Source organism: Engraulis encrasicolus, unplaced genomic scaffold (genome assembly GCF_034702125.1).
Source record: "Engraulis encrasicolus isolate BLACKSEA-1 unplaced genomic scaffold, IST_EnEncr_1.0 scaffold_53_np1212, whole genome shotgun sequence".
Lineage (NCBI taxonomy): Eukaryota > Metazoa > Chordata > Actinopteri > Clupeiformes > Engraulidae > Engraulis > Engraulis encrasicolus.
Window position 1 is genome coordinate 468,080 of NW_026945852.1, and position 24,070 is coordinate 492,149.

The following is a 24,070-nucleotide window of genomic DNA, read 5'->3' on the forward strand; positions in this document are numbered from 1 at the left end:
TAACCAGTTACCACAGAGGTAGATCACTACAGTCTATACTAACCAGTTACCACAGAGGTAGATCACTATAGTTACTAACCAGTTACCACAGAGGTAGATCACTATAGTCTATACTAACCAGTTACCACAGAGGTAGATCACTACAGTTACTAACCAGTTACCACAGAGGTAGATCACTACAGTCTATACTAACCAGTTACCACAGAGGTAGATCACTACAGTCTATACTAACCAGTTACCACAGAGGTAGATCACTACAGTCTATACTAACCAGTTACCACAGAGGTAGATCACTACAGTCTATAGTTACTAACCAGTTACCACAGAGGTAGATCACTATAGTTACTAACCAGTTACCACAGAGGTAGATCACTACAGTCTATAGTTACTAACCAGTTACCACAGAGGTAGATCACTACCGTCTATACTAACCAGTTACCACAGAGGTAGATCACTATAGTTACTAACCAGTTACCACAGAGGTAGATCACTATAGTTACTAACCAGTTACCACAGAGGTAGATCACTACAGTCTATACTAACCAGTTACCACAGAGGTAGATCACTATAGTTACTAACCAGTTACCACAGAGGTAGATCACTACAGTCTATACTAACCAGTTACCACAGAGGTAGATCACTATAGTTACTAACCAGTTACCACAGAGGTAGATCACTACAGTCTATACTAACCAGTTACCACAGAGGTAGATCACTACAGTCTATACTAACCAGTTACCACAGAGGTAGATCACTACAGTCTATAGTTACTAACCAGTTACCACAGAGGTAGATCACTATAGTTACTAACCAGTTACCACAGAGGTAGATCACTACAGTTACTAACCAGTTACCACAGAGGTAGATCACTATAGTTACTAACCAGTTACCACAGAGGTAGATCACTATAGTTACTAACCAGTTACCACAGAGGTAGATCACTATAGTTACTAACCAGTTACCACAGAGGTAGATCACTACAGTCTATAGTTACTAACCAGTTACCACAGAGGTAGATCACTATAGTTACTAACCAGTTACCACAGAGGTAGATCACTACAGTTACTAACCAGTTACCACAGAGGTAGATCACTATAGTTACTAACCAGTTACCACAGAGGTAGATCACTACAGTCTATACTAACCAGTTACCACAGAGGTAGATCACTACAGTTACTAACCAGTTACCACAGAGGTAGATCACTATAGTTACTAACCAGTTACCACAGAGGTAGATCACTACAGTCTATACTAACCAGTTACCACAGAGGTAGATCACTACAGTCTATAGTTACTAACCAGTTACCACAGAGGTAGATCACTATAGTTACTAACCAGTTACCACAGAGGTAGATCACTATAGTTACTAACCAGTTACCACAGAGGTAGATCACTACAGTCTATACTAACCAGCTACCACAGAGGTAGATCACTATCGTCTATACTAACCAGTTACCACAGAGGTAGATCACTATAGTTACTAACCAGTTACCACAGAGGTAGATCACTACAGTCTATACTAACCAGTTACCACAGAGGTAGATCACTACAGTCTATACTAACCAGTTACCACAGAGATAGATCACTATAGTTACTAACCAGTTACCACAGAGGTAGATCACTATAGTTACTAACCAGTTACCACAGAGGTAGATCACTACAGTCTATAGTTACTAACCAGTTACCACAGAGGTAGATCACTATAGTTACTAACCAGTTACCACAGAGGTAGATCACTACAGTCTATACTAACCAGTTACCACAGAGGTAGATCACTATAGTTACTAACCAGTTACCACAGAGGTAGATCACTACAGTCTATAGTTACTAACCAGTTACCACAGAGGTAGATCACTATAGTTACTAACCAGTTACCACAGAGGTAGATCACTACAGTCTATACTAACCAGTTACCACAGAGGTAGATCACTATAGTTACTAACCAGTTACCACAGAGGTAGATCACTACAGTCTATACTAACCAGTTACCACAGAGGTAGATCACTATAGTTACTAACCAGTTACCACAGAGGTAGATCACTACAGTCTATACTAACCAGTTACCACAGAGGTAGATCACTATAGTTACTAACCAGTTACCACAGAGGTAGATCACTATAGTTACTAACCAGTTACCACAGAGGTAGATCACTACAGTCTATAGTTACTAACCAGTTACCACAGAGGTAGATCACTATAGTTACTAACCAGTTACCACAGAGGTAGATCACTATAGTTACTAACCAGTTACCACAGAGGTAGATCACTATAGTTACTAACCAGTTACCACAGAGGTAGATCACTATAGTTACTAACCAGTTACCACAGAGGTAGATCACTATAGTTACTAACCAGTTACCACAGAGGTAGATCACTATAGTTACTAACCAGTTACCACAGAGGTAGATCACTACAGTCTATACTAACCAGTTACCACAGAGGTAGATCACTATAGTTACTAACCAGTTACCACAGAGGTAGATCACTACAGTTACTAACCAGTTACCACAGAGGTAGATCACTACAGTCTATACTAACCAGTTACCACAGAGGTAGATCACTACAGTTACTAACCAGTTACCACAGAGGTAGATCACTATAGTCTATAGTTACTAACCAGTTACCACAGAGGTAGATCACTATAGTCTATAGTTACTAACCAGTTACCACAGAGGTAGATCACTACAGTCTATAGTTACTAACCAGTTACCACAGAGGTAGATCACTATAGTTACTAACCAGTTACCACAGAGGTAGATCACTACAGTCTATACTAACCAGTTACCACAGAGGTAGATCACTACAGTTACTAACCAGTTACCACAGAGGTAGATCACTATAGTTACTAACCAGTTACCACAGAGGTAGATCACTACAGTCTATACTAACCAGTTACCACAGAGGTAGATCACTACAGTCTATACTAACCAGTTACCACAGAGGTAGATCACTATAGTTACTAACCAGTTACCACAGAGGTAGATCACTATAGTTACTAACCAGTTACCACAGAGATAGATCAATATAGTTACTAACCAGTTACCACAGAGGTAGATCACTATAGTCTATACTAACCAGTTACCACAGAGGTAGATCACTACAGTTACTAACCAGTTACCACAGAGGTAGATCACTACAGTCTATACTAACCAGTTACCACAGAGGTAGATCACTATAGTTACTAACCAGTGACCACAGAGGTAGATCACTATAGTTACTAACCAGTTACCACAGAGGTAGATCACTACAGTCTATACTAACCAGTTACCACAGAGGTAGATCACTATAGTTACTAACCAGTTACCACAGAGGTAGATCACTACAGTCTATACTAACCAGTTACCACAGAGGTAGATCACTATAGTTACTAACCAGTTACCACAGAGGTAGATCACTACAGTCTATACTAACCAGTTACCACAGAGGTAGATCACTATAGTTACTAACCAGTTACCACAGAGGTAGATCACTTTAGTTACTAACCAGTTACCACAGAGGTAGATCACTATAGTTACTAACCAGTTACCACAGAGGTAGATCACTATAGTTACTAACCAGTTACCACAGAGGTAGATCACTATAGTTACTAACCAGTTACCACAGAGGTAGATCACTATAGTTACTAACCAGTTACCACAGAGGTAGATCACTACAGTCTATACTAACCAGTTACCACAGAGGTAGATCACTATAGTTACTAACCAGTTACCACAGAGGTAGATCACTATAGTTACTAACCAGTTACCACAGAGGTAGATCACTACAGTCTATAGTTACTAACCAGTGACCACAGAGGTAGATCACTATAGTTACTAACCAGTTACCACAGAGGTAGATCACTATAGTTACTAACCAGTTACCACAGAGGTAGATCACTACAGTCTATACTAACCAGTTACCACAGAGGTAGATCACTATAGTTACTAACCAGTTACCACAGAGGTAGATCACTATAGTTACTAACCAGTTACCACAGAGGTAGATCACTATAGTCTATACTAACCAGTTACCACAGAGGTAGATCACTATAGTTACTAACCAGTTACCACAGAGGTAGATCACTACAGTCTTTAGTTACTAACCAGTTACCACAGAGGTAGATCACTATAGTTACTAACCAGTTACCACAGAGGTAGATCACTATAGTTACTAACCAGTTACCACAGAGGTAGATCACTACAGTCTATACTAACCAGTTACCACAGAGGTAGATCACTATAGTTACTAACCAGTTACCACAGAGGTAGATCACTATAGTTACTAACCAGTTACCACAGAGGTAGATCACTATAGTTACTAACCAGTTACCACAGAGGTAGATCACTACAGTTACTAACCAGTTACCACATAGGTAGATCACTATAGTTACTAACCAGTTACCACAGAGGTAGATCACTACAGTCTATACTAACCAGTTACCACAGAGGTAGATCACTATAGTTACTAACCAGTTACCACAGAGGTATATCACTATAGTTACTAACCAGTTACCACAGAGGTAGATCACTACAGTCTATACTAACCAGTTACCACAGAGGTAGATCACTACAGTCTATACTAACCAGTTACCACAGAGGTAGATCACTATAGTTACTAACCAGTTACCACAGAGGTAGATCACTATAGTTACTAACCAGTTACCACAGAGGTAGATCACTACAGTCTATACTAACCAGTTACCACAGAGGTAGATCACTACAGTTACTAACCAGTTACCACAGAGGTAGATCACTATAGTTACTAACCAGTTACCACAGAGGTAGATCACTATAGTTACTAACCAGTTACCACAGAGGTAGATCACTACAGTCTATAGTTACTAACCAGTTACCACAGAGATAGATCACTATAGTTACTAACCAGTTACCACAGAGGTAGATCACTACAGTCTATACTAACCAGTTACCACAGAGGTAGATCACTATAGTTACTAACCAGTTACCACAGAGGTAGATCACTACAGTCTATACTAACCAGTTACCACAGAGGTAGATCACTATAGTTACTAACCAGTTACCACAGAGGTAGATCACTACAGTCTATAGTTACTAACCAGTTACCACAGAGGTAGATCACTATAGTTACTAACCAGTTACCACAGAGGTAGATCACTATAGTTACTAACCAGTTACCACAGAGGTAGATCACTACAGTCTATACTAACCAGTTACCACAGAGGTAGATCACTATAGTTACTAACCAGTTACCACAGAGGTAGATCACTATAGTTACTAACCAGTTACCACAGAGGTAGATCACTATAGTCTATACTAACCAGTTACCACAGAGGTAGATCACTATAGTTACTAACCAGTTACCACAGAGGTAGATCACTACAGTCTATAGTTACTAACCAGTTACCACAGAGATAGATCACTATAGTTACTAACCAGTTACCACAGAGGTAGATCACTATAGTTACTAACCAGTTACCACAGAGGTAGATCACTACAGTCTATACTAACCAGTTACCACAGAGGTAGATCACTATAGTTACTAACCAGTTACCACAGAGGTAGATCACTATAGTTACTAACCAGTTACCACAGAGGTAGATCACTATAGTTACTAACCAGTTACCACAGAGGTAGATCACTACAGTCTATACTAACCAGTTACCACAGAGGTAGATCACTATAGTTACTAACCAGTTACCACAGAGGTAGATCACTATAGTTACTAACCAGTTACCACAGAGGTAGATCACTATAGTTACTAACCAGTTACCACAGAGGTAGATCACTACAGTCTATACTAACCAGTTACCACAGAGGTAGATCACTATAGTTACTAACCAGTTACCACAGAGGTAGATCACTATAGTTACTAACCAGTTACCACAGAGGTAGATCACTATCGTCTATACTAACCAGTTACCACAGAGGTAGATCACTACAGTCTATACTAACCAGTTACCACAGAGGTAGATCACTATAGTTACTAACCAGTTACCACAGAGGTAGATCACTATAGTTACTAACCAGTTACCACAGAGGTAGATCACTATAGTTACTAACCAGTTACCACAGAGGTAGATCACTACAGTCTATACTAACCAGTTACCACAGAGGTAGATCACTATAGTTACTAACCAGTTACCACAGAGGTAGATCACTATAGTTACTAACCAGTTACCACAGAGGTAGATCACTATAGTTACTAACCAGTTACCACAGAGGTAGATCACTACAGTCTATACTAACCAGTTACCACAGAGGTAGATCACTATAGTTACTAACCAGTTACCACAGAGGTAGATCACTATAGTTACTAACCAGTTACCACAGAGGTAGATCACTACAGTCTATACTAACCAGTTACCACAGAGGTAGATCACTACAGTTACTAACCAGTTACCACAGAGGTAGATCACTACAGTCTATACTAACCAGTTACCACAGAGGTAGATCACTATAGTTACTAACCAGTTACCACAGAGATAGATCAATATAGTTACTAACCAGTTACCACAGAGGTAGATCACTATAGTCTATACTAACCAGTTACCACAGAGGTAGATCACTACAGTTACTAACCAGTTACCACAGAGGTAGATCACTACAGTCTATACTAACCAGTTACCACAGAGGTAGATCACTATAGTTACTAACCAGTTACCACAGAGGTAGATCACTATAGTTACTAACCAGTTACCACAGAGGTAGATCACTACAGTTACTAACCAGTTACCACAGAGGTAGATCACTACAGTCTATACTAACCAGTTACCACAGAGGTAGATCACTATAGTTACTAACCAGTTACCACAGAGGTAGATCACTATAGTTACTAACCAGTTACCACAGAGGTAGATCACTACAGTCTATACTAACCAGTTACCACAGAGGTAGATCACTACAGTCTATAGTTACTAACCAGTTACCACAGAGGTAGATCACTATAGTTACTAACCAGTTACCACAGAGGTAGATCACTATCGTCTATACTAACCAGTTACCACAGAGGTAGATCACTATAGTTACTAACCAGTTACCACAGAGGTAGATCACTATAGTTACTAACCAGTTACCACAGAGGTAGATCACTACAGTCTATACTAACCAGTTACCACAGAGGTAGATCACTACAGTCTATACTAACCAGTTACCACAGAGGTAGATCACTATAGTTACTAACCAGTTACCACAGAGGTAGATCACTATAGTTACTAACCAGTTACCACAGAGGTAGATCACTACAGTTACTAACCAGTTACCACAGAGGTAGATCACTATAGTTACTAACCAGTTACCACAGAGGTAGATCACTATAGTTACTAACCAGTTACCACAGAGGTAGATCACTACAGTCTATAGTTACTAACCAGTGACCACAGAGGTAGATCACTATAGTTACTAACCAGTTACCACAGAGGTAGATCACTATAGTTACTAACCAGTTACCACAGAGGTAGATCACTACAGTCTATACTAACCAGTTACCACAGAGGTAGATCACTACAGTCTATACTAACCAGTTACCACAGAGGTAGATCACTATAGTTACTAACCAGTTACCACAGAGGTAGATCACTATAGTTACTAACCAGTTACCACAGAGGTAGATCACTATAGTTACTAACCAGTTACCACAGAGGTAGATCACTATAGTTACTAACCAGTTACCACAGAGGTAGATCACTACAGTCTATACTAACCAGTTACCACAGAGGTAGATCACTATAGTTACTAACCAGTTACCACAGAGGTAGATCACTATAGTTACTAACCAGTTACCACAGAGGTAGATCACTACAGTCTATACTAACCAGTTACCACAGAGGTAGATCACTACAGTCTATACTAACCAGTTACCACAGAGGTAGATCACTACAGTCTATACTAACCAGTTACCACAGAGGTAGATCACTATAGTTACTAACCAGTTACCACAGAGGTAGATCACTATAGTTACTAACCAGTTACCACAGAGGTAGATCACTATAGTTACTAACCAGTTACCACAGAGGTAGATCACTACAGTTACTAACCAGTTACCACAGAGGTAGATCACTATAGTTACTAACCAGTTACCACAGAGGTAGATCACTACAGTCTATAGTTACTAACCAGTTACCACAGAGGTAGATCACTATAGTTACTAACCAGTTACCACAGAGGTAGATCACTATAGTTACTAACCAGTTACCACAGAGGTAGATCACTATAGTTACTAACCAGTTACCACAGAGGTAGATCACTATAGTTACTAACCAGTTACCACAGAGGTAGATCACTATAGTTACTAACCAGTTACCACAGAGGTAGATCACTACAGTCTATACTAACCAGTTACCACAGAGGTAGATCACTATAGTTACTAACCAGTTACCACAGAGGTAGATCACTATAGTTACTAACCAGTTACCACAGAGGTAGATCACTATCGTCTAGCTACTAACCAGTTACTCAGTGCAGTTACTTGATACAACATACAAGATATTCTATTTGTCATGATGAGTATATATATATGAAACATATATATACAATGAAAAGCTTCCCTGCTCTGAGAGTCCCAAAAAAGGTTAAAAAAAGAAAGTAAAGCGGCAAAAATAGGAAAAAAATATATTTAAAAAGTTGAAAGCTGCATTTTTTTTAAAAGGCAGGTTGGAGAAAGGGGAGATGTGATGAGTGGATTCCTTACTATGTTGACGTTTTTTTAATTCAACAGTCTGATACATTGAGGGAAGAAGCTGTCCCTGAGTCGGCTGGTGTGAGAGCGTATGCACCTGTATCTCCGGGCAGATGGTAGAAGGGTGAAGTGTGTGTAGCTGGGGTGGTGCGGATCAGCTATAATTCGTTTGGCCCTCCTCAGACACCGCTGATTGTAAAGATCCTGGATGTTGGGTAGGTCTGATTTGATTGTCCGTTGAGCAGATTTGATGACTCGCTGGAGGTCTCTTCTGCCTTGGGCAGTGGTGTTACCATAGGCCTACTGGTATCGAATGGGTAAACAAATAAATACAACTGGACATGACTTAGACTCTGTACACACAAGAGCCACCTGCAAGAGGAAGAGGAAAATCAGCAAGGCAAAAAATAAGGAAAAAAAACACTCTCTCTTTCACTTCCCCCATAGCCTAGGCTACACGGTGTAGCCTACACCCCCTGTCCGTAACAGTTTTGAAGAGGTACCAAAGCTTTTGCGTCTTTCGCAACGGCCGCGGAAGAAGTTGAAATCACATGCCTACTTTGACACGGGCAGGTCTGTTGCATTCGTCGCCTACTTCTCATTCGGGTAAGTAAGTAAACTATCGGCTACTCTATTATATTCATATTATCTATCCAATCTTGGCTATTATTCAGCTTACCGCTTCCAGCACGGTGCGTGGCACCGCATCTTAATTAAAGGACATCGCATCTTAATTAAATAGGCCTAGTTCAACGGTCAGTAAAGTTTGCTGGAGAGATGCGTTTGTGTTAAATATTATTCTAAAATATGCCAGGCCTAATAGATAATCGCCAAGGCGTTTGACATTTGGATAGGAGTAACGGGTTGTCTTCAGTGTGTCCTCGTGTTAACATCTAGGCCAAGGCTGTAGATTTCCAAAAGGTGCATCCCGTGCTAGACCTAGTCGGTGCTGCTGACAGCTTTGGCTGGGCCCAGGACAAAGACATCTGGAAGGGCCCCTCATCCAATACATAGGATGTAAAGAGAACCCAATTCTGGGCCCCTTCTGTCCCTGGGCCCTAGACAACTGTCCCCTTTGGCCCCCTGACAGCTTCCCTGGGCCTATAGTTATAACTACATGGACGAGGTGGGGACTGGAAACGAATCGGGGTGATGGCAAGATTTTGCTGTTTGAAAGTTTATTAAGGCTTTTTAACAGGCCTATAGCCCTATTAATAGCATTTAAGAAAAACAAACAAAATAGGCTAGGCTGTAGGCCTACAAGATTATAGCAAGTGTAAAATCGGGGTGGTGATGGCAAGATTTTACTGTTTGAAAGTGTATTTATTTAACACAGGCACAGCGTATCACTTTGAAGAAAAATGCAAAATACAGCCTAAGCCTAGGCATGCTATTCTGTTAAAAACAGACACATGCTGGACAAAATCACACACTTAGGTTGTGAAATAACTGGAACAGAAGTTAAAAGTATCAGGCAAATCTCTGATGAGTAGCCTACACTACCTGCTTGGCATTAAAAATAGTAGATGATCCATCCCACACCCTTGTCTTTGAATACTCCCTCCTCCCATTTGGACTTAGATAGCCTACAGGTTACCCTTTAATTTTTAAAATAAAAATAAAAAAAATAATAGAGGGTTAACATCCTTTGTGTCTAAGCATCCAACTGTTGAATAAGTTAAGTGCAGACAGAGTTAATGTAATAACTTTAATATACTGAATGTATAGCCTGGCCTATAGGATTTTTAATTGAATTTAATTATTTCTATTCTGCCAGGACTTTATTTTTATTTGAATACTTTGTATGTTTTTTTTTTTTTTAGTCTTGTCCTTGTATAATGTTGTAATTGTCTGTATGTTCAAGTGTTCCCAAAACGCAAAACAAATTCTCCCTGGGGCAATAATGGTAAGTCATATTCATGCATAGCAGGTGTAAAATCGGGGTGGTAATGGTTATGAAGTTCTAATGCCAATGACGAAAGATGCACTTCTGATAACCAGATAGCCAACATTGGACTTCAAGGCCAACTCGGTGCATATCATGTTTCTGTTCAATGCAGAATCCGAAATTATTCTGGAGTATCATGTGTCATTTGTTAGTTTTGGTAGAGAGTTGTCTGTGTTTTATTTGTGTTTTCTTAAGTGAAAAAAGAGTCACGTGCTTAGGAACAGCCTAATAGAAGGCTAACTGAGAAGTAGGGCAAGAGATAAGAAAACATCTCTCTCTTTCTCTACCCCCCCCCCCTCCCCCCACCTCTCCCCCCCCCCTGCCCTTTACAGTTTCGAAGAGGAACTGCAATGGGTTTGAAGACGGGGAAGATGGGAAAGAAGTTGAAATCAAAAGTAATTTGACACGGGCGAGTCTGTTGCATTCGTCTTTCTTATTTGGGTAAGTAAACTATTGGATACTATTTTATTTATATTATCTATCTTATCTATTATATTTCCATCTTTTACCACAACGAGTGGCACTGGCGCCGTATTAATTAAAAAGTTCAAAAGCAGTGAGGAAACCAATACATCTTAATTAAAGCACATCCCATCTTAATTAAAGCCTCATCTCATCTTAATTAAAGCACACCTCATCTTAATTAAAGCCTCATCTCATCACCTCACCTCATCTTAATCGGACAGTTCAAAGTCTGTAAGGGAAGTTTCCAAATACACAAAATGCCATAGTAAGACGGTCGGTAAAGTCTGCATTAATATTCTTTGAAAATAGGTTAGATTAGGCTATCGCCGGAGGTGTCTTGGATTCTGTTTTTTTTTTTAAGTGACTTGAGTGGAAACCGTTGCGTTGGAGACTAGACGGACGTCAGTGAGCTACTGAGAGTGCGTAAAAACAAGAGTCACGCGGTTCCCCAGGGGCCTGATTATCATGACTTTCAAAGCTCCTTGAGACTTACTTCCCCACCGACTGCAGAGCCCGTTCCTTGATGGGGAAGTGCTGCTCTAGGACAGCAGCGGTGTTGTAGGCTAATCTATAAAGTATTGAAATCTCATATTCAAGTACAAATATGGGTGCCCCTCCAAAATATGACTTTGGTAAAAGTAAAAGTCACTGACTGAAATGTTACTTGATGTCACGATACGCACACATAACTTTAGCTATGCAATACAGAGCTCTTTGAAGCGTGTCTTCATTAACTTGTCCAACTAGTATTCAACTAGTGACCGGAAGTACGTCACCGCGTAAAGTACTGTAATACCTAACGTCAATACATCATTACATTACACTTGAGTTAAAGTCTTAAAGTATCTGACAATTCGTGTACTTAAGTAGCCTATGCCAAGTAGGCCTAATGTAAAAAATACTGCAATCAAGTAGGCTAATGTAATGAAAAGTAGGCCTACAAGTAAAAAGTAAATAATGCAAATGCAGTTTGAAAGACATTTTTTGTATTTTGGTAAACTTTCAAAAAAATCAAAGCACTTCAAATATGTACACACAACCAATTTCAGTCTAAATTTAGACAAGGTTTAGAGAGAAATTAAACTTGACTACCTACGCCCGGAGCCCAGGCATCATGTCCTCACTTCGTTGCAGTAGGTGGGGTCACGGGTTTTTTTTTCTCTTTTCTCTCTATTTTTAGCTAGTAGGCCTAACTAAACTGAACATTGAAAATGTAGTAGCCTAGGCCTAGGCCTAGAGTAAAAGAATGCAATTTAGTTCGGAAATGTAGTGAAGTTTAAATTAAAAAAAAAAAAAAAAAAAACATAGACTGCTCTCTTTCGCTTCCCCCACACACCACACACCTCCTGTCCTTAACAGTTTTGAAGAGGAACCAAAGATTTAGCATCTTTCGCAACGGCAGCGGAAGAAGTTGAAATCACATACCTACACGGGCGGGTCTGTTGCATTCGTAGCCTACTTCTTACTCGGGTAAGTAGGCTAAGTAAACTATCGGCTACTCTGTTATATTTATATTAGGCGATCTATCTAATCTATTATTTTATTTGCCTACCGCTTTAACCAACACGATGTGTGGCACCGCATCTTAATTAAATAGTTAGTATAAAAAATAGTTTTTTAAGTTGTCAAATTTCAAAGCCGCGCCATAGAGAAGCGTTTGTGTTAGGCCTAAATATTATTTATATGCTAGGCCTAATAGATTATCGCCAGAGGCGTTTGACATTTAGATTTAAAGTAACGGGTCGTCGTGTTAACGTCTATTTCCGAAAGGTGGACCCCTTCCGTAGACCCAGTCAGGGCCGCTGACGGCTTTACCTGGGCCCAGGACAAATACATCTGAAAGGGCCCTCACCCAATACATGGGTGGTTGACATGACGCCCTGTTTTTACATAGGTAACATTAGTTAAACACCTACAAAATTGATATTTTTCCTCTAGAAAACAAATGTAAATGAAAGAAGATATGGTACATCATGTTTCTTATTAGTCTTAGATGTGAAGAAACATTTTCGTTCAGATTTATGGAAAGGTTTAAATGTCAAATGTCCTGTGGTGTGACTGTAACATTAATACAACCTGGAATATATACAGCTATAAAATAAACCAACAACACTTTGAATCATTTATAAAGCATTTGGCATGATTGCATAAATATTAAGTTAACCTTATATTAAAACATATGAATGTGAAAAAAAACTCAATACTGTTGTGTCCTGCGGGGTGACATGTAAGTCAGGTTTGTGGACGGGCAGCTGCAAGGCAGCTGCAAGGCCAACTACAAGTGTCTTAAAGACAGGCTCCTAACCAGTTATACCTCAGTTATTGGGGAGTGGTGTGGAAGTTTAAGGTGACAATTAACCTCTTAATATATCTACATTTTGCAATGTTTCTGTCACACAATGCTTAGGTTCATTTATGGTGTCCCGTGGTGTGACTGCTCTTATGGAAGGAAAAAAAGTGTTTTATGAGTGAAAACACATATTAAGGTTAAACACAATATCATTATCTAGTTAGCATGAGCTCCGAGGTCAGTCACGAATACAAAAGGATTAAAATGGCCACAATGCAGCGAATTTCCTGTGGTGTGACTTCATGTCCTGTGGTGTGACATGCTTCGACATTGTGTTACTCAATCCTTACTTATTTTTCATGCATCATGCAAGGATATAAGGATACCAGGAGATTTATTTTTCACATTCACAAAATTATTACATGTAATACAGTGAAACCATGCAGTGAAATCGCATAGGCGTGTGTGGGTGGGGGTTGGGGTGCGGGTGGGCAGCAGTGTGTGTGGGGGGTGGGGGTTAAAGTAACAATAGCGGAAATAACATATGTTTGTGCAGATTATTAATCGTTTTATTGTATCTTACAGAAATATCACACCAATGATGTCACACTGCACGACACACTTTCCCAAAAATTGCAAAAATTAGGCGAAATTCCACGGACCACATGCCCTTTTTTTTTTTCTTCAAGTTTTCCACCCATTTCGTCAGGAATTGGTATATGTTTCCTCCTTTAAGTGTGTTACGGCCTTAAACGTCAACCACCCACATACAATGTAAAGAAATCCCACCCTCTGCCCCTGGGCCTGGGACACTTGGAATGGGCTAAACAATTCAATGTTAGGCTACTTGTCTTGACTACTTGACTTAATAGCCTACAAAACAGCAGCCACCTACAAGAGGAAGAGAGACGAAAATCAGCAGGTCAAGAAATAAGAAAAGCAATAAGAAAAGAAATAAGTCGCTGCATGTAGTTTCAGATAACTGCTACAGAATCCGAAAAATATTCTGGAGTATTAGGCCTATGTGTAATTTGTTAGTTTTGGTAGAAACGTGTTTGTCTTTTGTTCGTTTAGGGACTTGAGTGGAAACCGTTACGTACAAGACGGATGTCAGTGTGGGCTACTGAGCGTGCGTCAAAAAGACCCGGCCCGCACGCTTCTCAGAGCTCGTTCTCTGATGGGGAAGTGCTGCTCTAGAACGGCAGATAGGCTACCCGGATGATACCCCGATGTGGAGAGGGCCAGTGCGATATCTTATCGTGCAGCTTTATTCGCCTCTGAATCAGAGTTTCTAAGAGTATTATGTTTCTGTCTGAATGGTTCTCCTCCGGTTGGGTTTTATTTTCATTTTGTGCCACAATTTCATCTCAACAAGACTTGGCGTCTTTTGATAACCTTCATACGATTTTTGTTGGGAGATGTCTATGTCAGAAAAACAAACAACATTAGCACACACACACACACACACACACTCCCTCTCTCACACACACACACACACACACACACACACACACACACACACACACACACACACACACACACACACACACACACACACACACACACACACACACACACACACACACACACACACACACACACACACACACACACGGCCCTCTTTTATTGTGTAAGATGAAGTATCTAGAAGGGGACCACCTTCTCTCTGTGTGTTCACACACACACAGTGTTGGGCAAGTTACTCAAAAACTGTGTTACTGTCTTTTCAAAATAATCTTACACTACAATATTACTATATTTAAAATGTAAGGCATTACACGACTTTTGCATTACTTAAGTTACTTTCGCCAAAAGAACTATAGGCCTAAATATGGATCTGACAATTTATTACCGTATAAATCAAGCTCATGAGCCATGCTTTTTTCACCTCCCATTCAGGAGGTGTTTTGGCAGCATGCAGACTAAAAACTGCCAGGTTCAGGAATAACGTCTTTCTGACCCACCACACTAAATGCCACTAAAATCCAGGTCATTGTAATGCAATTGTAACTGAAGTTATGTAGCATTGTAACTAAGTAAATAGGCCTACTACAGATTTTTGCCCTGTAATGCCTTACATTACTGCATTGCAGCAGCAAGTAATGCATTACAGTAATTAACTAGACCTGTGCTGTCGCCTTAGACTGCTTAAGTTCTATCCCCTAAACGCGACGCTTCCAGCCCCCCGTCATTCCTACCACTCCTGTCCACCTTTTCATAAACGTATATGATAAATACAAAATATAAAAGAAATATATTTAATATCTATACATAGATCAATGACGTGCATAGGCTTAAAACCAAACGACTATTGTGAAAATGAAGCAAAAAAATGGGGCAAATGGTAACACTGTTTTAATGGTTCACTATTACAGTGGATCTACCACATTAGGTACAATGTAATAACCAGTGCAACAATATTTAATACCGTGTAATATCAGTGTAACATAACGTACCAATTTTGTACTTACATCATGTATTTGTGTGTAAGTGGTATTACATGGTATTGTTACACTGGTATTACACTGTACCTGGTATTGCATATTGTTACACTGGTATTACACTAGTATTACATGGTATTAAATATTGTTACACTGGTTATTACACTGTACCTAATATGGTAGATTCACTGAAATGGTGAACCATTAAAATAAGGTGTTACCGGGCAAATCAATCCACCCAGTCAGAAGTTATGGGCCAAATGAAGATTCTGCCATTTTGAGAGTGTTGACCTCCAAACTCGAATCAGTTCATGAATCTACCCTAGAACATTAACACACCAAATCTGGGACAAATCCATCCAACTGGTCAGAAGTTATGGGACAAACAAAAATTCGGCCATCTTGAATTCAGCCATCTTGAAAGTGTTGACCTTCAAGCTCAAATCAGCTCATGAACCTACCCTAGAGCATTCACACACCCAATCTGGGCCAAATCCAACCATCTGTTCAAAAGTTATTGCGTTAACACGAAAGACCTAACGCGGCGGTGCACGCAAAACCATTACATCCCCGACGTTCCGCGTTTCGGGGATATAATTAGGCCTACTTTTGTAATCGTAATGCATCACTGCCCAAAGCTGCACACACACACACACACCTAGAAATAAATTATCGTCTGTACGTGAGGATGAGAGGGGGAGAGGGATTCCTCCCATCTATACTCCGAACTCTGGAAAGTTTTGAACATTTTTTTCAATGGTACACATGGTCCGTTTGGTTTGTTTCAGTGTGTAGGGAGACCCGTCCATCTAAGAGGAGACCACCCTCTCCTGCACCCACCTGTGTGTCTATGGACTTCAACAGTAAGATCAGCACTCTGTTTCATTCTCTCTCTCTCTATCTCTCTCAGATTCAAATATGTGTTATTGTCATCAGTGTATCACTGTTGCTAAAGCATACATATCAATAACAACAGCATCTCACTCACTAGCGTGAACATGAGAACTTTAACTTCAACAAAGAACACATACACACGTACACACTCACACACTCACACGCACATATGCAAGCACGCATGAACGCACACCCACAAATACACCCAGGTCCAGAGTAACGCACATGCTAGATATAGCTGTAGCCTTGAGGCCTCCACCTTTACAAGAACAAAAAGAATCCCTCACATTACACCGATCTTAAGGTCCCTGCATTGACTCCCACTAAGCTATAGAATCAGCTGTGGTGAGGTAGCCTTTAGCTACTATGCTGTAAAGCTTTGGAATCAGCTTCCAGAGGAAGTCAAAATGCCCCTTTTGTTGATAGTTTCATGACCAGACTGAAGACAAAGCTTTTCTATGCCTTCTCTTAGAGATCATTTTCTTTTGATATTTTTTTGTCTTTTCTCCTTATTTCTTGTTTTTACTTTTACTCCTTTTTATTTTATTTTCACTTGAAAGGTGAAAAAGTTGATTGCACTCGGGTTCTTCTTTTTCTCTTTTGTATTTACATAGCAGCAGAGTAGACAAACGTTTCGGCTGTTGCCTTCGTCAGTGTCTCATCTTACTAAGCTAATTCCTAAGTTTTCCTGAGTGATAAAACTCAGGAAGTAGCTTAGTAAGATGAGACACTGACGAAGGCAACAGCCGAAACGTTTGTCTACTCTGCTGCTATGTAAATACAAAAGAAAAAAAAGAAAAAAAGAAGAACCCGAGTGCAATCCACTTTTTCACCTTTCAAGTCATTCAACTGGAGACGCACCACACGGAAGAGAGCGGTGTATGAACTACTATTTTATTTTCACTTGCCATGCCTTGTGCTTTTATTTTTATTTTATTTTATTTCATTTTATTTTTATTTTACTTCATTTTATTTTACTTTTTTGTTAAACATATTGAATTGCATTTATGTATGAAAAGCGCTACACAAAAGGGCCCCCTGATTGGTCAAAAGGGAAAAATTGCAGAATTGTGACAAAATGCAATGTTGAAAAATGTTTCTATCTTGATGAGTGAAGTTTGCTTTCTATATAACACTCCTCTTTGGTAGACTTGTTATTCTTAATTCCTAGCATGTAATTATGAGACTGGCTGTCTGTGTACATATGTCATGAAATTTGCCCTACGGGGGGCCCCACAGAAACCTGTAGCCTAGGGGCCCCCGTGCATCTTAATCCAGCCCTGCGCGCATGCACACACGCACGCACGCACGCACGCACGCACGCACGCACACACACACTCATCCTTCTGTTATTGTCTAGAATGGAGGAGTTTGTCTCTGAGGGGAGACCACCCTCTCCTGCACCCTCCTGTGTGTCTATGAAGAGTGATGCCTCCAAGGATCCAACAGGCATTAATTTCAAAGGACCAGACTCTTCACTTCAACAGTAAGATCAACACTCTGTTTTATTATCAAATCTCTCTCTCTCTCTCTCTCTCTCTCTCTCTCTCTCTCTCTCTCTCTCTCTCTCTCTCTCTCTCTCTCTCTTTCCATAGAGGTAGAAAATAACACTAGAGAGGACACAGCAATTTGCGACAGCACTGGGAAATGGCAGATGGAGCTTCCCAACTTCCGTAGGTAGTGTAGGTACCTTCAGGCAATGCAAGTCAATGGAGAACACGCCCACCCCTGTCAAAAAATTGACTAAAACTGTGTGAATATGAAGTAACACATTAATCAAAGACCAGATTTGAAATGTCAGGCTAAATATGATATGAGTTGATAAAATACATTTTAAAATCAAATAATATCTTTTATGAACAAAGTTAGCAACACACTTCAATTATTGTCCTTGTATAGTGTGTTGATGGACATTTTCACATGATTAAGCCACTTTTGACAGAGGTGAGCCTCGTTCTCCGTTAATTTCCATTTCTCTGATCTATCTACAGATAATGGCCGCTACAGATTGCCGTAAAAAGGGGGACGGGGTCACCTCTAGTGTTATTTTCTACCTCTATGTCTCTCTCTCTCTCTCTGACACACACACTCATGTTAATCAACAAAACACAAAGGAAGAAAGGAAATCCGCACACTGTTACTGCTCACCGATTTATTGAACACAACGTTTCGACCTCAGGCGGTCTTCGTCAGGTGTATAGGTGTGTGTCAGCCCGTGAGTGACAGTTCTTATAGATAAGGAAGGGGCGGGCATAGGGTCAGCTGATATGAAATAACAATGTTCCCAAAATGACACATTATCCCAAGGAATTGCATAATTACAATGTGAAAAGACAAGAGAATTACAAAATGAAAGACAATAATAATTTATGAATTAGTGAATAAATATATACACGTCACCAATACCTTAGATTGCCAGTGTTACCAAATCAATATTTACAAGATTACACATTTCAACAAGCCTAATGCATAACAGAGGTTCTGCAGAGCTGAAGTTAAGTTCAAGTTATAGGAAAGGCTTAATGTCAAACTCCTCAATTAATCCATGTGGGGACATAGTATTCAGAAGATGGATGTCGTATGTCTCCCGTTGTAAAAGAAGGTCATGGTTGCCCCCTCTAGGGGGCCTCTCCACCTTTTCAATGCCAGTGTATCTGAGAGTGCATATACTGTGTCCTGCAGAGAGAAAGTGTGCCGCTACAGGTTATTGTCTATTATTGACTTTCATTTTGTAATTCTCTTGTCTTTTCACATTGTAATTATGCAATTCCTTGGGATAATGTGTCATTTTGGGAACATTGTTATTTCATATCAGCTGACCCTATGCCCGCCCCTTCCTTATCTATAAGAACTGTCACTCACGGGCTGACACACACCTATACACCTGACGAAGACCGCCTGAGGTCGAAACGTTGTGTTCAATAAATCGGTGAGCAGTAACAGTGTGCGGATTTCCTTTCTTCCTTTACGTACGCTTGATTGATCCAGCACCTGTTTTACTGGATGTGCGCGCATCACCTACACTTCTTACCAACAAAACACACACACACAAACACACACACACAAACACACTCATCCTTCTGTTATTGTCTAGGATGGAGGAATTTGTCTCTGAGGGGAGACCCCCCTCTCCTGCACCCTCCTGTGTGTCTATGAAGAGTGACCGGTCCATGCCTTGCTTCATTAATTTCAAAGGACCAGACACTTCACCTCAACAGTAAGATCAGCACTCTGTTTTATTCTCTCTCTCTCTCTCTCTCTCTCTCTCTCTCTCTCTCTCTCTCTCTCTCTCAGATTCATTTGCGTTATTGTCTTCATTGATCTCGGTGACCAAAGCATACATACAGTACAGTATGAAGAACAATGGCATAGCAATAGCATGGAGTAAGTTGTGAGTAGAAAGTCATTTGTTGGAACGGTGTGGAGACATTTAGTTAGAATCAAAAACATTCATACTTTCAAACTTTCTATGTATGAAAAGCGCTACACAAATAGAATTGCTTGCCCACCTGCAAGGGGCCGCCTGATTGGTCAAAAGGGACAAATTGCAGAATTGTGACAATGCAATGTAGCATGTCATTATGAGACTGGCTGTCTGTGTACATCTGTCACGAAAATTGGCCTCCGGGGGCCCCACAGCAACCTGTAGCCTAGGGGCTCTGTCCATCTTAATCCAGCCCTGAGCGCGCGCACACACGCACGCACGCGCACACACACACACACACACACTCATCCTTCTGATATTGCCTAGGATGGAGGAGACTGTCTCTGAGGGGAGACCACCCTCTCCTGCACCCACCTGTGTGTCTATGAAGAGTGACCGGTCCATGGATCGCGACATTAATTTCAAAGGACCAGACTCTTCACCTCAACAGTAAGATCAGCACTCTGTTTTATTCTCTCATTTCTAATTATCTAATTATTACCTAATTGCTATTTTACAAGTCTGTACTGCAGAGTGTCTTGTCCTTTGGTCTGGTCTGTGTCTTTGGTAGTATGCATAAACAAGATCACGATAAATTGCAAAGGATTATTAAAACAGCTAGTAGAATAATTGGGTGCAATCAAACATCAGATGCTCATCTGTTTTAAGATATCATACTACACAAGGCTGAAAGCATTCTTGCAGACACTACCCACCCTTTACATAACAGAGTTCAGTTACGCCAACGTGGCAAGGGTAGGCTACTACAAAGGAAAATAAGAACAACCAGGTTCAGTCAGTCATTTGTTCCCTCTGCAATCAGAATTGTTAATGAAAGACACGGTCCTCAACAAGGGATTTAACATTGTGGTGGTGTGTCTGTGTATGCGTGTGTGTGTCTGTGTGTGTGTGATGTGTGTGTGTGTGGGTGGTATGCAACAGCCTAGTTGTGTGGAAAGGAGCTAGTGTGGTTTAGGGGGGGGGGGGTATTTAATTGTTTTACTTATTTATCTGTTTTTCTAAGTCTTATCTTGACCATTTGAATTTCCCTTCTGGGATGCTATGTTACCTTTGCCTTTGACCACACACACTCAACAAATCACTCACACACTCACACACACAGACACACACTCATTCTTCTGTTATTGTCTAGGATGGAGGAGTCTGTCTCTGAGGGGAGACCACCCTCTCCTGCACCCACCTGTGTGTCTATGAAGAGTGACTGGTCCATGGATCGCGACATTAATTTCAAAGGACCAGACTCTTCACTTCAACAGTAAGATCAGCAATCTGTTTTATTCTCTCTCTCTCTCTCTCTCTCTCTCTCTCTCTCTCTCTCTCTCTCTCTCTCTCTCTCTCTCTCTCTCTCTCTCTCTCTCTCTCTCAATATTCAGATTCATTTGCATTATTGATCTTGGTGAACAAAGCATACATATATTATAATTAGTGCTGGGACATTAACACGTTAATTTCGATTAATTCACACGATTCAATTAATTCATTAACACGATTAAGAAAATGAATCGCAGTATAATATAGCTACATAGTTCTGGATTAGACCAGTGGAGGGCAGTATTATGCCTGATGGTGAACAGCCTGTTGAAATTGAGAAGAGTTCGCCTTCTTTTAAAAATGAATCATATTCTTAGATTAAGTTAATTTATTGAAATTATTCAAAATCCATGTGGGGAAAAAAATGTCACTGTTCTCAAGTCAGATATTTAAATGGGATTAAAATGTGATTAATTCGACTAATTAATTTCAAAGCCTAAAGATTCATTCGATTAAAAATTTAAATCGAGTCCCAGCCCTAATTATAAAGAACAATGGCATAGCAATAGCATGTAGTAAGTCGTGAGTAGAAGGTCATTTGTTGGAACGGTGCGGACAAACTTTTAGTAGAGAAAGTGCGCTCAACTCCGAAAAGTTTCTTACAAGGTCTTTGGGTGCGAGCAAACAGCAAAGTTCATGCATAGTAAAAAAGCCGCACTCCTGGATCAATTTCTTGCAGTTTTAATACTGGGTTAGCATGGCAGACAGACAGACGTTTCGGCCTAAGCCTTCTTCAGCGTCTTTACCGAAACGTCTGTCTGTCTGCCATGCTATCCCAGTATTAAAACTGCAAGAAATTGATCCGGGAGTGCGGCTTTTTTACTATACATTGGAACGGTGCGGAGACATTTAGAAAGGAATCAAAAACATTCATACTTTCAAACTTGTAAAATTTGGGATAGAATTAGCTTTTTACCTTTACAACAGTCAAATTAAATTGCTTTGAAATAGTTACTTTTCAAATGGTTAATGTTGACTCATTTTCGTTCGCTGCCAGCGGCCACACACACACACACACACACACACACACACACACACACACACACACACACACACACACACACACACACACACACACACAAACACACTCATCCTTCTGTTATTGTCTAGGATGGAGGAGTTTGTCTCTGAGGGGAGACCACCCTCTCCTGCACCCACCTGTGTGTCTATGAAGAGTGACCGGTCCATGCCTCGCATCATTAATTTCAAAGGACCAGACTCTTTACCTCAACAGTAAGATCAGCACTCTGTTTTATTATCTCATTTCTAATTATCTAATTATTACCTAATTGCTATTTTACAAGTCTGTACTGCAGAGTGTCTTGTCCTTTGGTCTGGTCTGTGTTTTTGGTAGTATGCATAAACAAGATCAAGATAAATTGCAAAGGATTATTAAAACAGCTCGTATAATAATTGGGTGCAATCAAACATCAGATGCTCAGTTGTTTCAAGTCACAAGGCTGAAAGCATTCTTGCAGACACTACCCACCAGACATGTGGACTCGAGTCCAGTGACTTTGACTCGAGTCAGACTCGAATAAGCGGTGTGAAGACTTGCGACTTGAAATTTTAAGATCAGAAAGGACTTGCGACTCGACTCGACTTGCACGCCTTTGACTCGGGACTCGACTTGGACTTGACAGTTGTAACTTGCAATGACTTGGCGTGACTTGCCATATTTGGTCTAGCCTAATTTTTTTTTTTTCGGAAACAAGTCAGAGCCCGCCCACATTCGTTGCTTGAATCACGTCATTGTCCGAAGCGGTGCTTTGCAGCCTGGACGCAGCGACCAGCTGCAACAGTGAAACACCATTTGCGAGTCTTCAGAACAAACATAGCCCGCATCACGGAAGTTAATTTGTCTCCCTCTCACCCCCAACTCGTTTTGCATTCTTGTATGGAAGTTTGATCAGATCTCTGATCTCGACACTCTGATCAACAAATGTTTTCTATCAATGTTGTAGGAAGAGTGTGTGGTGGGGAACTGTGATGTGCAACAGTAATGAGACTGAGCTGGATCAGGTATTTGCTGGTTATGGAAGAGTCCGCCACAACGTTATTAATGGGGCGTCTGGCAACGGAGATGCAGATTTGACAACCGAGTTTGAGCATAGCCTACACAGCTAAAAGTAGCCCATGTAGGCTATTGTTCTTAAAACGATATGAAACCTACGAAGTCGGACAACAAGTCAGAGCGGAGCATTGCGCAATAAGCATAAAATTGCCTTTGACTCTTCCGCCATTCGTGTAGACGAAAGAAATGTGACTGTGAAGTTGAGGGGAAATCCAGTTGGAAGACAGCTGGCATAAGTTCACGCTTGTTGTGGGTTAGAGTCAAAGTTTAAACATTTCTTTCAATATAGCCTATTTAACGTTATTAAATGGGCATCAGGACGCGATTTCTCAAACTATCTCACTGAGCTCATTCAATGAGTTCATGGCTAAAGAAACGTAAGCCGACGTAAGCTCGAGGCGCAAGACATGGGCATGGCTCGGCTTCCCGTGGATAAAATGCCCCTGTGCCCAACCTCTCTCGCGCTGCTCCCACCCCAGTCCTTGCGCGCGTGAAACTTGTAGGCTATCTCATGATGTCGACTCCAGTTTATCTTAAGTTCGAACATGTTTTGGTTGGTAATTTTGGAAGT

General features: G+C 40.5%; 1 protein-coding gene across 1 annotated transcript in view; it reads left to right on the forward strand.

Moving 5' to 3' along the window:
- Positions 1-9,227: 9,227 nt before the first annotated feature.
- Positions 9,228-24,070, forward strand: part of LOC134444387 (NACHT, LRR and PYD domains-containing protein 3-like) — an 84,560-nt gene continuing 69,717 nt past the window's right edge. Inside the window, exons 1-8 of the mRNA XM_063193719.1 lie at positions 9,228-9,241; positions 10,912-11,020; positions 16,564-16,638; positions 18,030-18,155; positions 19,764-19,886; positions 20,421-20,543; positions 21,247-21,369; positions 22,536-22,658. Coding sequence (XP_063049789.1) covers positions 18,031-18,155; positions 19,764-19,886; positions 20,421-20,543; positions 21,247-21,369; positions 22,536-22,658 — 617 coding nt within the window. The 5' untranslated portion in view covers positions 9,228-9,241; positions 10,912-11,020; positions 16,564-16,638; position 18,030. The remainder of the gene's footprint in view (positions 9,242-10,911; positions 11,021-16,563; positions 16,639-18,029; positions 18,156-19,763; positions 19,887-20,420; positions 20,544-21,246; positions 21,370-22,535; positions 22,659-24,070) is intronic.